At 31.8% G+C, this 18409-nt stretch overlaps 2 protein-coding genes across 2 annotated transcripts; both read right to left on the reverse strand.

The window, feature by feature from the left end:
• Nucleotides 1–4161: 4161 nt before the first annotated feature.
• LOC106422453 (cyclin-A2-4-like) lies at nucleotides 4162–5870 on the reverse strand. Its single transcript, XM_048735767.1, has 8 exons — nucleotides 5673–5870; nucleotides 5411–5566; nucleotides 5250–5345; nucleotides 5043–5176; nucleotides 4792–4944; nucleotides 4537–4723; nucleotides 4309–4443; nucleotides 4162–4215 (listed from the first exon to the last, which is right to left on the reverse strand). Exons 1-8 carry the CDS (start codon nucleotides 5868–5870, stop codon nucleotides 4162–4164), a joined length of 1113 nt encoding a protein of 370 aa, XP_048591724.1.
• Nucleotides 5871–13440: 7570 nt separating this feature from the next.
• On the reverse strand, nucleotides 13441–18081 carry LOC106422510 (membralin-like protein At1g60995). The gene is made up of 15 exons (XM_022719852.2): nucleotides 17805–18081; nucleotides 17464–17526; nucleotides 17231–17339; nucleotides 16951–17147; nucleotides 16446–16527; nucleotides 16069–16130; nucleotides 15808–15902; nucleotides 15620–15699; nucleotides 15171–15254; nucleotides 14869–14985; nucleotides 14687–14772; nucleotides 14490–14596; nucleotides 14312–14403; nucleotides 14155–14231; nucleotides 13441–14080 (listed from the first exon to the last, which is right to left on the reverse strand). The coding sequence occupies exons 1-15, from the start codon at nucleotides 17955–17957 to the stop codon at nucleotides 13616–13618; spliced, it is 1869 nt and encodes a 622-aa protein (XP_022575573.2). The 5' UTR covers nucleotides 17958–18081; the 3' UTR covers nucleotides 13441–13615.
• Nucleotides 18082–18409: the final 328 nt, after the last annotated feature.

Raw genomic sequence — 18409 nt, forward strand, 5'->3', positions numbered from 1 at the left:
GATGTAGACGTGTACTCGATCAGCTGAAAAAAGTTTGGTCAAGCTCAATTTACTCGGTCCAAGTTATGTCAGCTCAACTAGCTTGACTACTAGCTCACTCAGCTGGGTCAGTTGGGAGCCAGCTCAACTCAGCTGGAAGGAGTGTTTGGAGCTTGAGCAGTTGGTCCGGGTCCGGGCTGGTGCAAGGCTGGTTGGTTGGCCATGTTGGCTATGGGCTGGTGAGGTCCTGGGCTAGGCCTAGGGGGCTTAGATAACTGGTTGGGTATAAGATCGACCCAATATGGGGCGGTTATAGGCAATGGGGTGGAACTGGCTAAACTTACAAACTTTCAACCAAGTTGTACCCATCCGTCTAGCAATTTGTACTCGTTCGCCCAAGGCAATGGCCGACCTCATTCCCTATAAATATAGGGTCTCTATGTTGGTTCTAATAATCAGTTTCAAGAGTAAAAACTCAGTGAAATATCGTGAGAGAATAGAAACAAAAAAAAAGAAAGAGAGAGATAATCCAATCAAGAGAAAGGCCGATCGCGGTGGTGTTTACTTTCCAACAAGGGTGATCGTTTGAGGAAGAGATACCAACTAGAAATAGATGGAGCTGGCAAGGAGAAACGTGTGGAAACCTCTGAGTGTGGCTCCAAGGTATGTGATAGACCGGCGATCCATCAGACTAGACCATTGTTCGGTTTAGTCGAGTCTATGGTCCGATTGGTTTAGGTCGCATCTGTTCTTCTCTAATATATTTCAATTCATTCTACTTCTTCTCTTTCTGGATATGTACGAATATGTGAGAAGGTTGAGATGAAGGGTTATGTCCCTTGCCTTAGATCGTTTGCATCTAACCGCGATCCTAGGCCATGGGCCGGATGTGCGCATGTGTTGAGCAGACCAATGTAATTAAGGCTTAGGCCGATCCATTGAGTCAGTCTAAGACTTATTAGTCGACGTATGGTTCGTTTGACCGCGGTAAGAGATCGCAAGGTCTGATCGGTTGCAAGGCAATCCGGATAGGCTTTACTCGTGTCTATGGATCCAAGATTTGGGCTGAATAAGTTAAGTAGGTATGTGGGCCTATGGGCCGGACTTAAAGATTGGCCAATCGAACCTAGACCCGAATTGTGTGATCGGAATGAAATAAGGGCGATTCGGTTATGGTCTGAATAAGATTGTTGGGTTAGGCTTTGACTTGTTCGGGCTTGGCCGAATGTATGTGATATAGTAGATAGAGGTTTATAATTGTTTAGAGGAACCAAACCATGCATTGTTAGAATCAACCGTTATGATATCGGATTATGATTGCAGCGAGTGGTTTATGGTTTCAGGATCTAAGGTTGATCGTGGAAAAGCCAAGGAGCCGTAAAAACTCTATCAGCAAATGGTTGTGTGGTGTGTTGATAGATCGTGTTACAAATGAACTTATAATAGCCTATAGAGCACACTGAACTTATGTATTGAATATCATTTGATTATTTATACAAAGCGATTTACCTTGTGTTTCTCTATGTTTTGGTCGATTGTTTATGGACCTCATTACATTGAAAATGACTTAGTAAATATTAGACCTGAAAATGAATCAAACAAGCAGAAATGTCTTATGGTTAGGCCGCAGGCTGTGTTTTTAAAACCGGACCAACCCACTGGTTGATCCGGGTTCGACCATGAACTGGTTATATAGCCGGGTTGGGTCTAATAACTGGTTCGACCATGAACCCGTCACGTAGTCGGATTGGATCTCAGAGTTATTAAAGTGATAAAAATCATTAAAACTATCAAAAATCTATGAACCATTTGTATAAACATAAAAAGTATCTTTATAATGTTTATGTATTTAATTTATTTATATTTTGATTATGTATCGTATTTACTAACATTACTTCTAAATTTATACTTTGAAAATATATTAAACCAGATTATTAAACCATGTTTGACCTGTTCCAACCATGTTGAAACGTGATCCAAAAATTATCCAGTTCAGTTTCCTGTCCGGTTTTAAAAACATCGGCTGCGGATCTTGTTGGGTATGTATCACAATGTCTGCCTATGTTTAGATAGAGATAAACAAAAATGAGTTAATCATCTCAATTGTAGCTTAATGTATACATCAAACTAGTATAATTTATTTGTGTACACATCAAATTTCCTATTAATCAAAAAGAAAGTAGATATCAAATTTAATAGGGATGACATAGCAGATCTAGTTTAGGTTATAGCAAAGCAGAACAAAATAATGTTCTGTAGCCATAACGGCTTGATAGAAAATAGAAAAAATTATACATCCTTTACAATTAAAATAATCTCGGTTTGGTAGAACCAAATAAGTCTAAACTAGATCGGAATAAACGAACACTGATTAATCCAGTTACTGGGTATCAGAATCCAGACCGTGGAAAGACTACTATAGATTTTTAGATAAACTAAAAATTATTATAATTAAAAATAAAATAATTGAAAATTAAACTAAAATTGTTTTATAATAAAAATAAAATAAATTTTATTTATAAATTAAATTTAGTTTACAATAAATTGAATTTTGGTTTACATGGTTTACTATTACAAATTGGTTTATTAACTAAACGTCTAAACCTAATAAAGCCACTAAACCATATTCTTCTTCAGTCTCTGCCGCACTCGCATCTCCCCCGTACGACCAGCCTTACCTCCTCCGTCGTCAAGCTTCTTCTACTATTCCTCTGACAAGCTCCGATAGCGTCTATTCTCTCTCCGCCTCCGGATCTGTTCTCTCCGTCTCAACCTTGAGAAAAGAACAATCCAAAGTAAAAAACTTCGTAATACCTTCAAAAGATGTCTCAAGGATTCATCACCATCACGAAGTAGAACAACCATTTATATATGTTACCTGAGAATAGGGATGTTAACGTAGGGTAAAATAACCTAGCCCAGCCCAACCCACAGATAATCCAACCCAGTTTATACCCAATCCGCAAAAACCCATAAACGTCAATATTGAAATCCAGACCCAAAAAATAACCCAATATGGTATAGGTTTACCCATGGAATATTGATACTTTTGGCTTCAGATTTAAATATTGATAGATTAGAATCCTGAAGCATCTCAATCTCCAGCCAAAAGAAGTAAAAGTTCAAACACTTTAAAGTGTGTTCCATTGCAATAAGCACACAGCTAAAGGGTAAGAGAAAGTGAAGGACCTTCTGCATCTCAGGCTTGGAAACGAATGACTCGGATACATTGACTATTACAAAAAAAAAAAAAAAAAAAAAAGACTCCAGCGCCGCTCTGTCACACCATCGCCGCACCGCGCTTAACCGGAGACACCGGTCTGCCACACCACTACTTCTCCTTCCTGTGTTTCTTTTCAAAGGCTTGCTTAATTATTTATTAATTAGTCTATTATTTTTTTTTTAGTAGTTTACCATTAATCTGATTTATAATTCATTTCTAAATGTGTATGTTTGATTTAAAAGTTTTTAATTTAGATTTTATGGTTTGTAAAAAAGAATTATGATTAAGAGTAAAGTTTAGCTTTGTGATTTAAGATTTGAAGGTTATATTTAGAGTATTGAATATATAGTTTATGTTTAAAGTTAGGATTTAGGATATAGAGTTTGATTAATTATTAAAGATTAAAGATTTTTGTTTAAGATTAAGAAAACTATAATTTTGAGTTTAACATTAAGATTTGAAGTTATAATATAAAAATATTAGTCTTAAGAGTTGTCTTTAGAGTTTAGGGTTTAAAACCATGTTTAGGGTTTAAAACTATGTTTAGAGTTTAGAGGTTTAAATAGTTTTTCTTAGCATTAGAAAAATGCTATTATATGCATTTGATAACATTACTGAAACAGCTTAAATAATGTATTTGGCAATTAAGTCTAATTTTTTAGTAAGTGTTGACGAAATCAGTAATTTTGTTTTTCCGCTCACTTAAATTTCAAAATATATTAGTTAAATGTTATTTTAGGTTTGACTCTGTAGTAACGTTTATTTAACGCTATTATATAGTACGAAAATTTCTAAGTTATCTGTGATAGTAGTTCGGTAAAACGTGCTATAATAATCTGCTATTAATGTAGACTTTTTTTGTAGCTACATATGAAGGAGGAAAAGGGATGGTCCTGGCCACCAGTTTCTAAGTTGCAAATGCATCGGTTAGGAGAAGAACCACTCTGTTTAGTCTCTATTCAGAATAGCCTGTCAGGTATCTCCGGAGACGACAAAACCCCCACTGATTTGAACTGTTGTAATATAAATATGTAAAGTTATGTAAACCAAACCAAACCAAACCAAACTAAAAAGTGAGATTTAACTTGAATCTTTTTTGTGTTTACCTTCTCTTGCTTATACTTCATGCGTATAGAAACTAAGGTGCACCCTTTGGTGTTAAGCTGTAGATCTTGCAAGGCGTGAACTGATGCTTTGAGGTCTGAGGCTTTCAACGTTGTGTAATGCTCAAGAGTTGGATTCTAAACCCAATAAAATGAAAGAATAAAAGCTGTGTGAGATTCAATATTCAAGATTCAAGATTTGTCTTAACAAAAACCAAAGAGAGAACAGACCCAAGGGTGGCTTGATTGGTTCAGTGTCCACTTAGCAAGGAAAACAGCTGAAGCAGCGATAACCGAAGGAAGGAACTTCAAGAACTCATAGTCTATTAACGTCAGTTCCATGAGATAGTTCGCCAGAAACTCTATCTCGACACTTGGTTTCTGCATATCAGAAGCATGAGCTGCCCGGAGAAATCTCCTGCAAAAAAGAATGGAAACTTAGAATCACCAAAAAAACTAGAACATCTGAAGTGTTTTCACATTTACCTGAGGAATGTTTTTGAAGTGGGTGTGTAAATCTGAAAGCTAAAATGCATCAGTACTTGTCTCTCCATCTCCAAGACCTGATCTTTTATGAAAGTGTTATCAGTGATGAAGCAGAACTCCTCAATGCGTGGCACAAATTTCTCCTCGTATTTTCTTTACAACATTTCAAGAACACACCAAACTCATTTTTAGATGTTGCCTTCCTTACCAGCATTGTGTGATTTTTAGGGGGGAAGAGATTATAAACTTACGAAGCAATGAACATACAAGTGACACCGAGCAATTGAAGCCTCTGTCTTTCAATGTAGTTTCCATGGAGAAACCAATCTATGAGATATACTGTGAGATAGAGTGTGTCAGGTACAAGTTTGTATTCCTCTGAGACCTGAAATTTGTTTTGTAACAAGACTTTAAATCTTAGCAACAAATATTAAAAAAAGAGGATGTAAAAGACTAACCTCGACAAGCCAATCAACTAGTATTCCTCTCATTGTATGAGTCAGATCTCTTTGTATCCTTTCCATATAATCAGGAAATGGTCTGCGTTGAAGCTGCTAGGCGTAGACAAGTATTTAGGAATCAGATGCCTCAAATGCAGCATTATAAGATATTTTATTACCTCGGCAACACGCAGATTGTAGTAGATTTCAGGTGCATAAAGGCTACAAAGTAGAGGATCTTTGTTATCTGAATCAATGTCAATGACTTGCAGATTACTTGCCACAGTGGATACAGAAGAAGATGCCACCTTCTCTATCTGCTTGATGTTCTCCAACTACATGGACAGAGTTATTAGCAGAAGCATACTATTGTCATCATTATTTGATATAAACTAGGAGTTTAAGAAGCAAGCAGTATTGTGTGTGCTTAACAACATGAACCTTAGCTGAAATCTCCTTTGTGATATCTTTAAGAACAGCTCGCTTCTTAGGTGCATTGGCTTTCTTCTCGTCCAAGGATGCTCTCTTTGTGTTTGCTCTAACGACATGTCCTAGACTCTGTGTTGCAACATCCACTTCTGAAGCAGTATGGGCATGGAGCGGTATGACGTTGCCAGAAACAGCATTCTCTTTGTTCATGATTGAAACGCTTTGAGATGATTCAGTTTCCAACCCCTTCTCAGTACCACGTCATCGTCAATGAGATCTGTGGAATTCAAAGTCAATGGTTAAAAAAAGCTTATAGTTTAAGACAGAACTTAGAGATCAGTGTCCAGCTATACCACAGGCAACCTAGTATCTATGCAGATGAAAAGAGATTTATATTCAGCTTATACACAGAGGTGCCTATATAGAGATTTAAACATGGACAGAGTTTGTTTATAGAAAGAACCAATGTTTTTATTTAAGTACTTCCAATTAAACTCGTTGATTAATTTGATGATTCCATGAAATAAGGGACAAAGAATGATCTAACAAAAAGGCTTACAGTTTAAGACAGAACTTGGAGATCAATGTCCAACTAAAGCACATACGAAAAGAGATTTATATGCTTAAACATGGACAGTCTGACAATGTTTCTATTTATGTATTTCCAACTAAACTCGTTGACTAATTTGATGATTCCATGAAATAAGGGAAAACAAATGATCTAACAAAGGTATAGTTTCATTTATGGTAAAAACAAATATTCCATAAGTTTTTCCAATTTTCAAATTTAGAATACATTTAATTTCTTACCTTTTCTAAAATGAAAATATATTAATTACCTAGTCAAATAATTCAATCAATAATTAAAATTTTGAAAAACACAAATGGTTATAAACATTAAAATTAATAAATTTTACATTATAAACTAAAATCATCATCTAACTGAAACAAAATAAAACTTATAGTACATTATTGAATAAAAACAGTGGAAATATATATTAGTTTATAAGAAATCGTTTCAGAGAAACTGTAGTCCCAGGAAAAAAGAAGTTAATACGATTATTCTTTTAAAAAAGTTATATCTAATTATGAGACACTATGATAATTATGAGACACTATGTTCAAAGTCTTAAGTTGAAATTTTTATGATCTTGTCTAACTTTTTTGTATAACAAGATACAAATGAATCATTTGTATCTTATTATGAAAAAAAGTTAACCATTGATCATGAAAAATTTCAACGTGAGACTTTTAACAGTTTTAATAATTCATAGTCGTTTAAAAAAAATAAAATAGATCATCTAAGAGAAAATCTAATATTTATTATATAGTTATTGTGATTGTTTAATTTCTTAATAATATAAAATTTTAAAAAATGATGGAGTATACGAAAATTGTTATCAAATATTTATTATTTAAATTCATTAATTACCATATATATGTTAATCATATTAGATAGTTCCATTGATTTTATTTAAGGAAAGAATGAGGATATTTATTGTATACTACTAATAAATTTGATTGTTAGTTTAATAAAAAATATAATCTATGTTTATATGGACAAACCAAAATTTTAAAAAAAAATTCTAAAATTCATTGTAGTAATGACATGTTGCTACCTAAAATGTTGTATTGCTTCTCAATTAAATATAAGAGATATATATGTCCATGCAAAACTTAGACATTTTATTAACTTAGATTTATACAAAATTGATTTGTGTTCTTTACTAAATATTTTATATGGATCATAATGGAATTTGTTTCGAATTATTTTTCAAGTATTTGTAAATGTCATACCTAGTACTCATATCTAATACTCAAGTATTGTATATACAGATTTATTTTCTAACTAGTCATTTACAATCCATTATATATAAGTTGAGAAGCATTTTAACATTTAAGCTATATCATGTATCAACACTAGATTGATTCTTAAAATTGTAAGAGAAAAATGTTGCTCCACCTAAACTTATACTATATTTCTCATTAATTAACCATAAAGTTAATCATTAATGTATACAAAAACATTGTTCATTCTTTTCTTAAATAAGAACTACGGGTATTACCTAATGTGAATAACATATATATGGTAATTAATGATTTGAATAATAAAATTTTGATAACAATTTTTGTATCATGTATAATTTTTGTTTAATTTTATATTAGTAGAATAAAATAAATAATACATTAACCATAGAATAAACATTTAGATTTTCCATATAAGTTATATTTTGAATTGCTTTTAAATGACTATAAATTATCAAAATTGTTAAAATTTTCACACTGAAAAATTGTGATCAGTAGTTTAAAAGTTTTGTTGTAACAAGATTAAAATGATTATAAAACCATATGAGTAGGAAGACTCAATTGATAGATATTCATAGTAATATATATATATATATATATTTAATATTCGTTTAACTTAAACTATATACCATATAAAATATATAAATATTTTAATTTCAAAATTTTCATTGAAAAAATATTTACAACTTAATATTTTAATTTTGAAATTTGCATTGAATTTTTAAAATGATTATAAAATTATTACAACTATTAAAAGGCCCACATTGAAAATTTTATTATCAACAGTTAAAATTATTGTTATAAAAATATACAAATAATCATAAAACCATATGAATACGAAGCCTTATTTACTAGATATCCATATTAAAATATATTATATATATGTCGATATCATTTAAATTATATACCATATAAATATGTAAAAATTATTGTTTTTATTTATTTACCACAAAATGATTGCAAGTAAAGAAGAGTGATTGTTTTATTTATGTGTTTGTGCGTATTTAATTATACACGTAATAACTAATAGCTTTTCAATTATTTAATAATAATTTATTATTATATAATATGTAAAAGAACTTAAAATAAGTAGTAATACGCAAAACTAATTTGTATACACAATGCTCATCCCGCATAAGACGCAGATTTTAAAACTAGTATCGATATAATTATTTGCGAAGTGATTTTTCGCATTCGGTCTCTCACGTTAAAAGTTAGAGAGTCTAAATTTTATGTTACCCTTAATGAATAATTATAAAATTTCTTATTTAATTGAATAAATATAAATAAAGAAAAATTAGTTGAAAAGATAAATTGAAAACTGTTTGAAAGAAAAAACGGAAAAGATAATTCAATGTATTTATTTTATGTTTATCTACATGTTTCTTTTTATGCTTGAATTTTTATAACTAGTATTATATACAAGAATAATTAGATTTATCATTATACTAAAATATTTAAAATAGGTTAGAATATTAGATATATTATTATACTATAATATTAAAAATATGTTTAGAAGAGTGGTAATAAATTTTATTTAATTTTCTTACATTAGAGTAATTCTAAATAAAGATGCATTTCCTCCAATGTATTTCTCTAGGTTTGCCTCTAAAAAGAAATATTTTCAAAATATTCGTTTTCTATTTCACAAAAAAGTACCTTATATTTATAAAACTTGGAAATTAAACCTATTCACGTTTAATTTTTACAAGGATTTCATAGAGTTATAATTTTTTTAACTATATTTTTTTGAAAGACTATTATGTAAAAATGTGATTATTTTTTTAATATAAAAACTGTATTATAAAATATTTGTTTTAGTTATAATTATTAAAGTTTTAAAATAAAATAAAAAATTTGAAAATAAAAAATTATGACTCTATAATGAAAGAATACTATTGACTCTATATTTAAAGGACAACCTAGTAATCTCTATTTTTGAAGAAGAAAAAGATTACCTAGAGAATATTTTTCTCTATTATAAGTTTATGACATTTACAGATGAACATAACAAAGGGTTGGAGAATCAGCCTATCCTACGAATGTGTTAGGAATCATCGTGTCTCTATTAAAAGTTTTTCTTAACAATATGTTTGTTGTAATTTATGTTTCATGTAATATATGTGTTACATTGATTTGAAATCAATAAAGTTAGATGTTATTAAAAAAAACAAAGGGTTGGAGATGCTTTTATCTCATACACTACATATTTTAAATGTTTTGGTTGTCAAATCGTCTTTCTTTTCAAATCTTTATTTAGTTATTATAAAAGGTATTTTACATTATAACTATACATATATCAATAGCTTTATTTACTTTGATTAATGTAATATGTAAAGTTGAGTTCTATTTAATATTTTGTGTTTTTGATTTATGTTGGGATTTTGTAGGTTTTGATAACTCCAAAAATTTTGATTTAGTAACATCATTATATATTAGTGAGAACATATTATTTATTAGATAATTTATTGTAAATCAATATAATACAAACTGGCTAAAATAACAACGCATTTTGAAAAGATAAACAAAATAATATTATTATCCTATACTAATATATTTTTTTTTCAATCAATAAAAGTTAAAAATCAAAGAAGAGAAAAATTCATAAAAGAAATAGTATAAATTTGATGTTTGATTTAAAGTTATTGACTTATAAATTAATAATACACTAGTTTTGGTGAAAATTTTATATAATCACATTTTCTCTTTATCTAAAGTAGGCCAGAGCATAAAACATGTAACCTGAAGTTCGAACCAAACCCAAACAAAAAACCTGATTCGTACTCTGAAATATAAGAAATACCAAAAAGAATATTGTACAGTGGTTCAAAACATATTCGAACCCGGAGTGTTATTAGACAAACTCAAACATATAACTCGGAAAACCAAAATATCCGAATAAAATCCAGAAAACCGTTTCTAATATTCAAATTAATCACAAATATAAATATTTGAAGCATAAATATGTACTTCATATACTCCATTTTATATTACTTTGAAATGATATCTAAGAATAAGTATTTAAATTTTAAATAATTACTTTAAATATCTAATTCTCTATTAATAAGTATTTATTTTTAATGCTTTTCTTTTAAATTTTAAATTTAACTTCAGATATATCAAAACCGAACTAATATAACCTGAATCCATACGATGGATGATTACTTTATGAGTTTTAGGATGTCATAAAAATTAGAATCAAAAACAATGTGTTATATCCGAACTCGATCCGTACTTACAAATTTACCAGAATTAGACATAGGATGTAAATTTGAACCAAAATTCAAAATACCGAACCCGTATCCCAACAGGTACATAGACTCCCAAGCCTAACTTAAAATGTGTTTTTTTTTGTCAGTTAGTTTTATATTTGATAAATATTTACATGTTTGTTGGAACAACCCGTAAAACTATACTCGTAAAAATATTAATAGTAACATGTTCCATCATATCATTAAATATTAATATTAGCTAACTATATATATATATATATATCTAATTTTAATACTCTACTAGATTTTGACCCGCGCTTTCAAAGCGCGGGTTTGTATTCTTTGTCAATTTTATTATTAAGCGCGAGTTTGTTTTATTGGACATATATCTAGTATTATAACAAATGTATATCAAATGTCTTAGTGTTTTTTGTTAGCATTTGTTTTTATGTTTTACATTACTTTTTCATCTATACCAAATGTTAATATTGTGAAATAATTTTTTTTTTCAAAAATACAGGAAGATATTAACTTTACAATTTTTTTTGGTAAAATTAATGTGTACATTGTCTTATTAAATTATTAAAATATTTAAATGAATTGTAATATTATTTAAATTATGACCGAGTGTATTGATATCATGTATTACATTCCTATCTACTTTATGTTTATGTTTATTAATTGTATATTTAAATTTTTTAATTATAAATATGAAATTCTTATATAACTTCAAAAACAATGTTTAGTATATAATGTAAAGCCCATATGAAACAAACTTGTTTGATGGAAAATTAAGATATAAACCATTAAGTTTATCATAATGGTTTATCGTGAATTATGTACCTCTAAATCTCCCAAGCTTAGCAAACCTGAGCAGCATAGTAACCATACCAACTTCTTGGTTAATTGCAGAATGGAGTTTCTCGGCTAAGTTGCCCCATATGCAGCATGGTAAATGCGAATCACTATGAAAGGTTGTCAAGATATGGTTAGTTTTATTATCTTACTCGTATGCAATACATTTGTTTTTGGAGTAAATGACAGCTAACTTACTTGATGTCGCTTAGGGTGAATTCAAGTTTTTTTCGTTGCTTTCCCCCGGTACACTGAATGTTTTCGACATCACCACAATCCAAAACTTGACCGAGCACATCTGTAAAAAACTGATGACGTTAGTATAGACTGTTACAAATAGATAGTGGCAAAACAGAAAACATTTATATGTTTACCAATTAAAAAATTCTCATCAAGTGTTCCAGACAAAACAGTTTAAAAGTCTGACAAATTCAGATACAGCTCGTCATTAACGTGATTAGATCGCGTAACGGCCGTATTTTGATTGAAAACAATTTTCCAGGTATGATCTGTGGTTCGATAAGCTCCACCAGCAGGAGTAATCTGGAAATTCTGGATGTAGCGCCATGCTCCAACCGTAAGGATCCTTCCCTTACTTTCAATGTAAGTCTGTTTACATGTTGCATGAATTTTTTGCCCCTAAAACAAAAACCATATGAAATTGAAATATTAGTAGCCAATCCCAAAATGTTAAATAAAACCAAATCGACTGATAAATACAGTAAGGAACGCTTACAGTCTCATCAGCCAAGACGAATTCCATTGTCTCTACGGATTGAATGTATTGTTTCCAAGCGTGTAGCACCTTTACATGAACCAACCAAGTGTTTTTCCACGGTTTCAAGTCGCCGAAGAGGACAGATTTTTCATTAGGACCTTTCGATGCTTGGATTTGCATTGAAGGTGAAATTTTTTTAGTAGCCATAGATTTATTTTTTGGTTTGTTGGAAGGTTGCGCTTTGAACAGGAAACTGGTGAAGGGTTCTTATAGTATTGATCGGAATTTAAGCTAGGTGTTAGGTTTGATTGTAAACTTGGGGAGAAAGTTGAGGGATGTCGATTTGGAAAATCAAATCTTCATATATTTAGAGAGATTTTCGGTTATATTTTATGAGTGTTCTTCAAGATTGGAAATATTCTCTTTATTTGATTTGATTTTGAAAATCTTATAGTGCTAAATGGGTTGTAAATTCGAAAATATTCCTTAAATTTTCGAAAACTATATTATAGAAGTGGTGGGCTTAAATTTCTGATAGTATAGAATAGGTGGGCTAGTCATTTTCGTAAAAGGCTTTTAAATAATTCAAAAGTTTTTGGGCTGGAATGTTTTGTAATTAAAAGGAAAATTCAGGGGTATAATCCTAAAGAGGATTCTGTTTTAATAGTATAGATCTAGAAGAATTATATTATTATGCATTTGGTGAGGATTTTGAAAATTTTATTTCTTGCATTTGGACTAATGTACAATTCTATATATACGAATTAATAGGCATATATAATTTATTTTATTAATAAATAAAATATAATTGATTAGTTACTTAAATTTGGTGTTAATATAAATTAAATTTATTATTTTTTAAAATTAATAGATCAGTTATTTATTACTTAATTTTAGGTTAGAATATATATTTAATAATAATTAAGTTAAACATAAGTAGATATAGTAGTTAAATATTATGGTTTGACATAGACTATTTGTAAGTAGATTAAAATGTTTGTGTTTTAATAGTATTGATGTACTAATTACGTATCTTTAAATATCTACATGTGCGGGTAAATCATCTATATGTTTAAGATAGTTAATTATTGGTTTTCTGTTAATTTATTAGAGGTAGATGGGTATTTTAATCCTAGTTTTATGCTGTCAATAACTAGTTGCGGATTGCAAATACTTACATAAAAGCTCATTTTCTCCAAAACAGTGTCATAAATTCTTTACCAACCGTTTTACCATTTCTTTATCAAGCCTCTCTGTTTTGTATCCCAAATGCTTGTTTCTCTGGCCACTGGACTATACAAGCAACAAGGAACAGAAAACCAGAACAACAAAAAAAACGATATACAGCAAACAAAGGAATACATTTAGTCCACTAAAAGAGTATCATGATGAGGGTTCGGAGGGGAAGTATCTGCGAACACTTGAGCTTCATCTTCATCTCTCACATCCCTAAACATCGAGAGAAACGAGTTAAATCCTTCTGAGGAAGCACCGCCTAAAATCCGTAGTAACATCGAGCTGAACGAGCTCATAGCGCCTGCGTGCGGATTAGGCTCTACAGGAATGGCGTTTGCTGTGTTCACTTCTTGCGGTTGATTTTGCATTTGATTCTCGTCTCCTGCATCCGCTACTGCTGCTGGAGATCTTGATTCAGTGTTTTGGTTTGGGGTTGGGTTGTTTGGACCAGACGGAGCTCGGTTTCTTGTTGTTCTGTTCAGCCTTGTGATGTGAAGAGTTGACGCTAGGATTGTTGAGGAAGTGATGTGGAAGTCTGGATGTTGGTGAAGATGCGACTGTCGGCTTTGAAGGAACCTCTCAAGTGCCGGTACCTGCAGACTTTTGTGTTTTAGTTTTTAGATAAAGAAAGAACTTTTCACTGAGAGCTATTGGGATCAAAGTTTACCTCAAAACGGTTCCAGAAATACAAAATCAAGTGTTGCATGAATGCAGCGGTTGTCATTAGCGCTAGATAAGAAAAACCTGTTGAGAGAGTTAAGCAGTTAGAGACATTTATACGTGACGTCTCTGAAAAATATAGACAGTAGTTAATCAGTCCTTACCATATGCATACGAGAAGAAATAAATGTGGAACACCAAGAAGTAGAGCAAAAAGAAACGCGGGAAGAACTTCATCGATATTGGTGTCCTAACACTACAACATTTGAAACATAGGCCTTTTGAGGAACAAACTTTTAATTGGTTGCAAGAGAGCTAACTGAGGCAAAAGAAAGACCAAACCTTATCAGGGTGAATAATTCGCATAGCCAGACAAGAACTAGGACCATGAAAGCTAATAGCTGATCGTCGTAAAACTCAAACAGGAAGAAGAGAATCCCAATCATTATCTGCAATTTCAAATGATTATATTATGTCAGTCACGAGAGAATACTCTGAAATGTTGTAATACAAAACGAACCAGGGATGTGTACGCATACCGGGACAAAGACGAGGGATTCAATCACGTGCACAAAGATCAACTGAAACGTTGGTAACCGATGCTGAGCATGGTGTTGAAGCTGCACTGCAAAAATATTGATATCCAAACAAAAATAAATTCTGAGAAGCAAAGATGGGAAATCACCGGCTAGGTGGCTAGTGAAACAGAAGAAAGACAAACCTGTGAACTTCAACATGCGAGTTTGTGTCTCTCGCAAAGTGAATGACACAGACATTGTGGTTGTGAAAAACACAAACAGAGACATCATAAGGACACCACATTTTGTCACCAAGTAATCTGCAGAAGCCCGGAATAATGATATTACTTGAGCAAATGGTTATACTGATCTAAAGAGAATTGCAAGAGCTACTAACGCCTTAACCAGATCTTCCAATCCAACATAATGCTCACACTAAAGAGATTTGAGAGATTCAAGGTAAACTTTTTAACATATGTTGTTCATGATACAGAACATGGCATACCTCCAAATTGCGAAGAACCTTCAGAAAGCTCTTGGGAGTAACTAAGATTGTAAAACTCTCTTGTCTGAAAGTTGTACATGTAACCTGTAATGGGTGAAGTTCGCAGTTATATGAGGTGAAATCTCCAGCTTTCACAATAGCATATAGATAAAAATAATCAAAGGGACATGCGCAGGTGGTAATGACAGTGATTATTTTACATTATGCATTTTCATGCATTTCCCAAATGATAATTAAGGTATCAATAAAATATAAACAGAGAGTCTCTTGTCAGAGTAGGCTAAACTTCCAGATGGAAATAGGTTGCACACAAGCTACAAAAGCAAGGAATCACAGGCTTAGAAGGATACAGATATATAACTTAGCTCTGCCTAATTGCAAAATGAAGAGACCCACGATTAATGAAACTTGCATGGGCTCTATCAACCAGACAAACAGCTAATACCTACCTTGACCAGCAGAGTTCTGCAAGCTATTCATTATAATTGTATCATATCCTACAACTCTGTTTATAGTAAGTTGCTGCCACCTGCAAAAGTAATTTAATTTTAATTTTACGAAGCTTATCATCAGGATCCAGCCTATCCAATTAAATTTTAATTGTTTCCATTATGAGGAGAAATGACATGAGTATTACCTGTTGCCAAAGCAGGGATGCCGTGCTGATATGCTTACATTTGCAGTGCGAATGTTATGCCGTGACTTTGCTTCATCAGGCAGCAAAAAGTAACCCTATATGGAAATAGGGCAAAGCAACTGTAAGATCGAACCAGAATTTCAACTGAAGAGTTCCTCATTTTTTAAATCTTCCTTAACAAAATAGTTTATTCTAGGGTATAAAATGCTCATGGATTTTCCGCTAGTCAGCTTTGAATTCTTAACAGAGAACAATCTTTACCTTTTCCATAGTATATAGATATGTTGGCTCAAACTCTTGAGTTCTTCTCTCAAGCCATTGAACTGTCACAAACAATCGACAAACACATTAATTTCAAACATACCACATGAGTAAGTGCATACATCTTCCCACCCAAAACAGAGCAAAAGCCCAATTTGTGTGATTTTCCTCTTCTAATCCCTACACCTCATAAATGAAAATTGAAACTTTTGGTAATTTGCCTATCTGGAACAAGAAATGTTAACAATGTAATGTATGTATTCAGATTCAATTTTTCATTTGTAAAAAAGGCTCATCATTGTCTGATAGGTTCATTAGATATGAAGAACAAAACCACTATAGATATATAATAGAGATTCTATTGAGAAGGCTTTTACCTGCATAGTAGTTGACCTTATCCATATACAGCACATGAAACAATTTGGGCAAATTAAGATTCAGCGGTATGGCAATAACGTTCTGCATTTAAAATTTTGAAGAGCAAAATAATTTGTTTAGTCAAAGACAAAAAAAAAAACCAGACTGAAACTCAACAGATCATAAAATACTGTGCCACCAAAATATAGATATCTTTAAAGAGCCAAATTTCGTAACTAGACCTAAGTTCATTTTCCTCCCAAAACAAAGGGATGCAATAATGAAAAAATTCCACACCCTAACAATTGAGCCACTTAAATCTTCCAGTAGCCTATATTTCCGAACAAAAGAATCATGATAGTTGTTGCCAAGAATATTCAACAGAAACCTCACAGAGGAGATAAAACGCTTATATATAACAGCCGTAAGCAATATCTAAGTCATATTTTGAGAAACAAAAGTAAAAGAAACAAAGATGAACTCATTATTCGGGGATATTCTAAGTCAGTTAAAGAGACAACTCACCCATATTTTTCTAACACCACTGAGGAACCGTGCTGTATGCTGCAAAACGAAAGATATGCGCCTATAAAACTTTTTGGGAAAGCGAAGAATAGCTGCTCTGACAGTCTCTTTTGCAGACACGGAGAAACTACTCCGGGGCTCTTCCTTGTCAATTTTGACAAATGTATCATCAGCATTCTCTTCACTAGGACAGCTTTCTACATGATTTAAAAAAAGAAGCAGCATGAGCCCCTATCTAAACCAACACAACCAGAGTCTACTCCTGAAGATAAAGAATCACCTTGATCATTCTTTGAGACTTGTTCTAAGTTGTCAGCTGAAGCTTCAACTTGAGGAACATGAGCAGCGGTACTTTCATCAGTACGTGACCACAACCCCGCGCTTGTTATCTATACAACAACACAGATAAGTTAGTGCCATATATGTTGTAGAGAGAACTAAAAGATGGGCCAGGAAAATCTAAAAACTTGCACTAAAATAAAGCAAACTCGCATCAGAGGTTACATTACATACCTTGATTTGTAAAAGCTCTGCTTCAGATAACTCTACTCCAGTCAGCTCACTTGAACAACCAGGCTTTGCAAGAAAAAAATTGAAGTGTGCCACAAAGAAATCAAAATGTGAATTTGTATTCTATCTATTTGCCGTAAACATAAAGAAATCAGAAATGTATATTGGGGAGGATTCTATGACCACTGCAAGTTTTAGAGAAGGATCTAACAGTAGTCTCCAAATCAAAATACCTTCTATCCATATTTATAGGCTTAAGCTCAACAATTAACATAAAAGTCTGATCAACAATTAACTCTAATTACAGACTTATTAAAGTTTAAATCTTTGAGTGAATAGAGTACCTGCTGAACATAGTTGGCGTGCATAACGACAAGGATGGAGAACAAAGTGATGGCGACGAAGAGGAACGTATACTCTAACAAAGCCCTAATCCTTGGATTTAAGATCTGTGAAAACCTCTCCTGAACCCTTATAAACGTCTGCTCCGGATCCATCTTCGTTCTTCTTCTTCTTCTTCTTCTTCAAATTGTCTGCTTCAACGAAACGAGTGCGTCCACATCGATTTCGATTTCGATTTTTCTCCGCAGCGACGACGATGATCGTTTAATAAATTGAGCAATGTTTAATCTTATCTATTAAATAAAGGAGAAGTCACGATCACAGCCTTTTTTTCGTGCCTGATATTTAAAAAATTGGACCTAATAGACATGTTACTAGAATTTCATATAACATTTAATCTCTAGTTTTGTTTTGACTTGATAATTTTTTTTATGGATCCATCTTTGAAACACTAAGTTTTGAAGAGAAACAGTGTGATGTTTTAAATAGAAATATAGAGATTATACATACTAGGTTCATTTTCCGTGCTACGCGAGTTTTCGTATTTTGATGTATTTTTTTCAATTTATCATTTACTATGTTGTCAAAATTTTGAGTTTTATTTTAT

Source organism: Brassica napus, chromosome A1, assembly GCF_020379485.1.
Source record: "Brassica napus cultivar Da-Ae chromosome A1, Da-Ae, whole genome shotgun sequence".
Taxonomy (NCBI): domain Eukaryota; kingdom Viridiplantae; phylum Streptophyta; class Magnoliopsida; order Brassicales; family Brassicaceae; genus Brassica; species Brassica napus.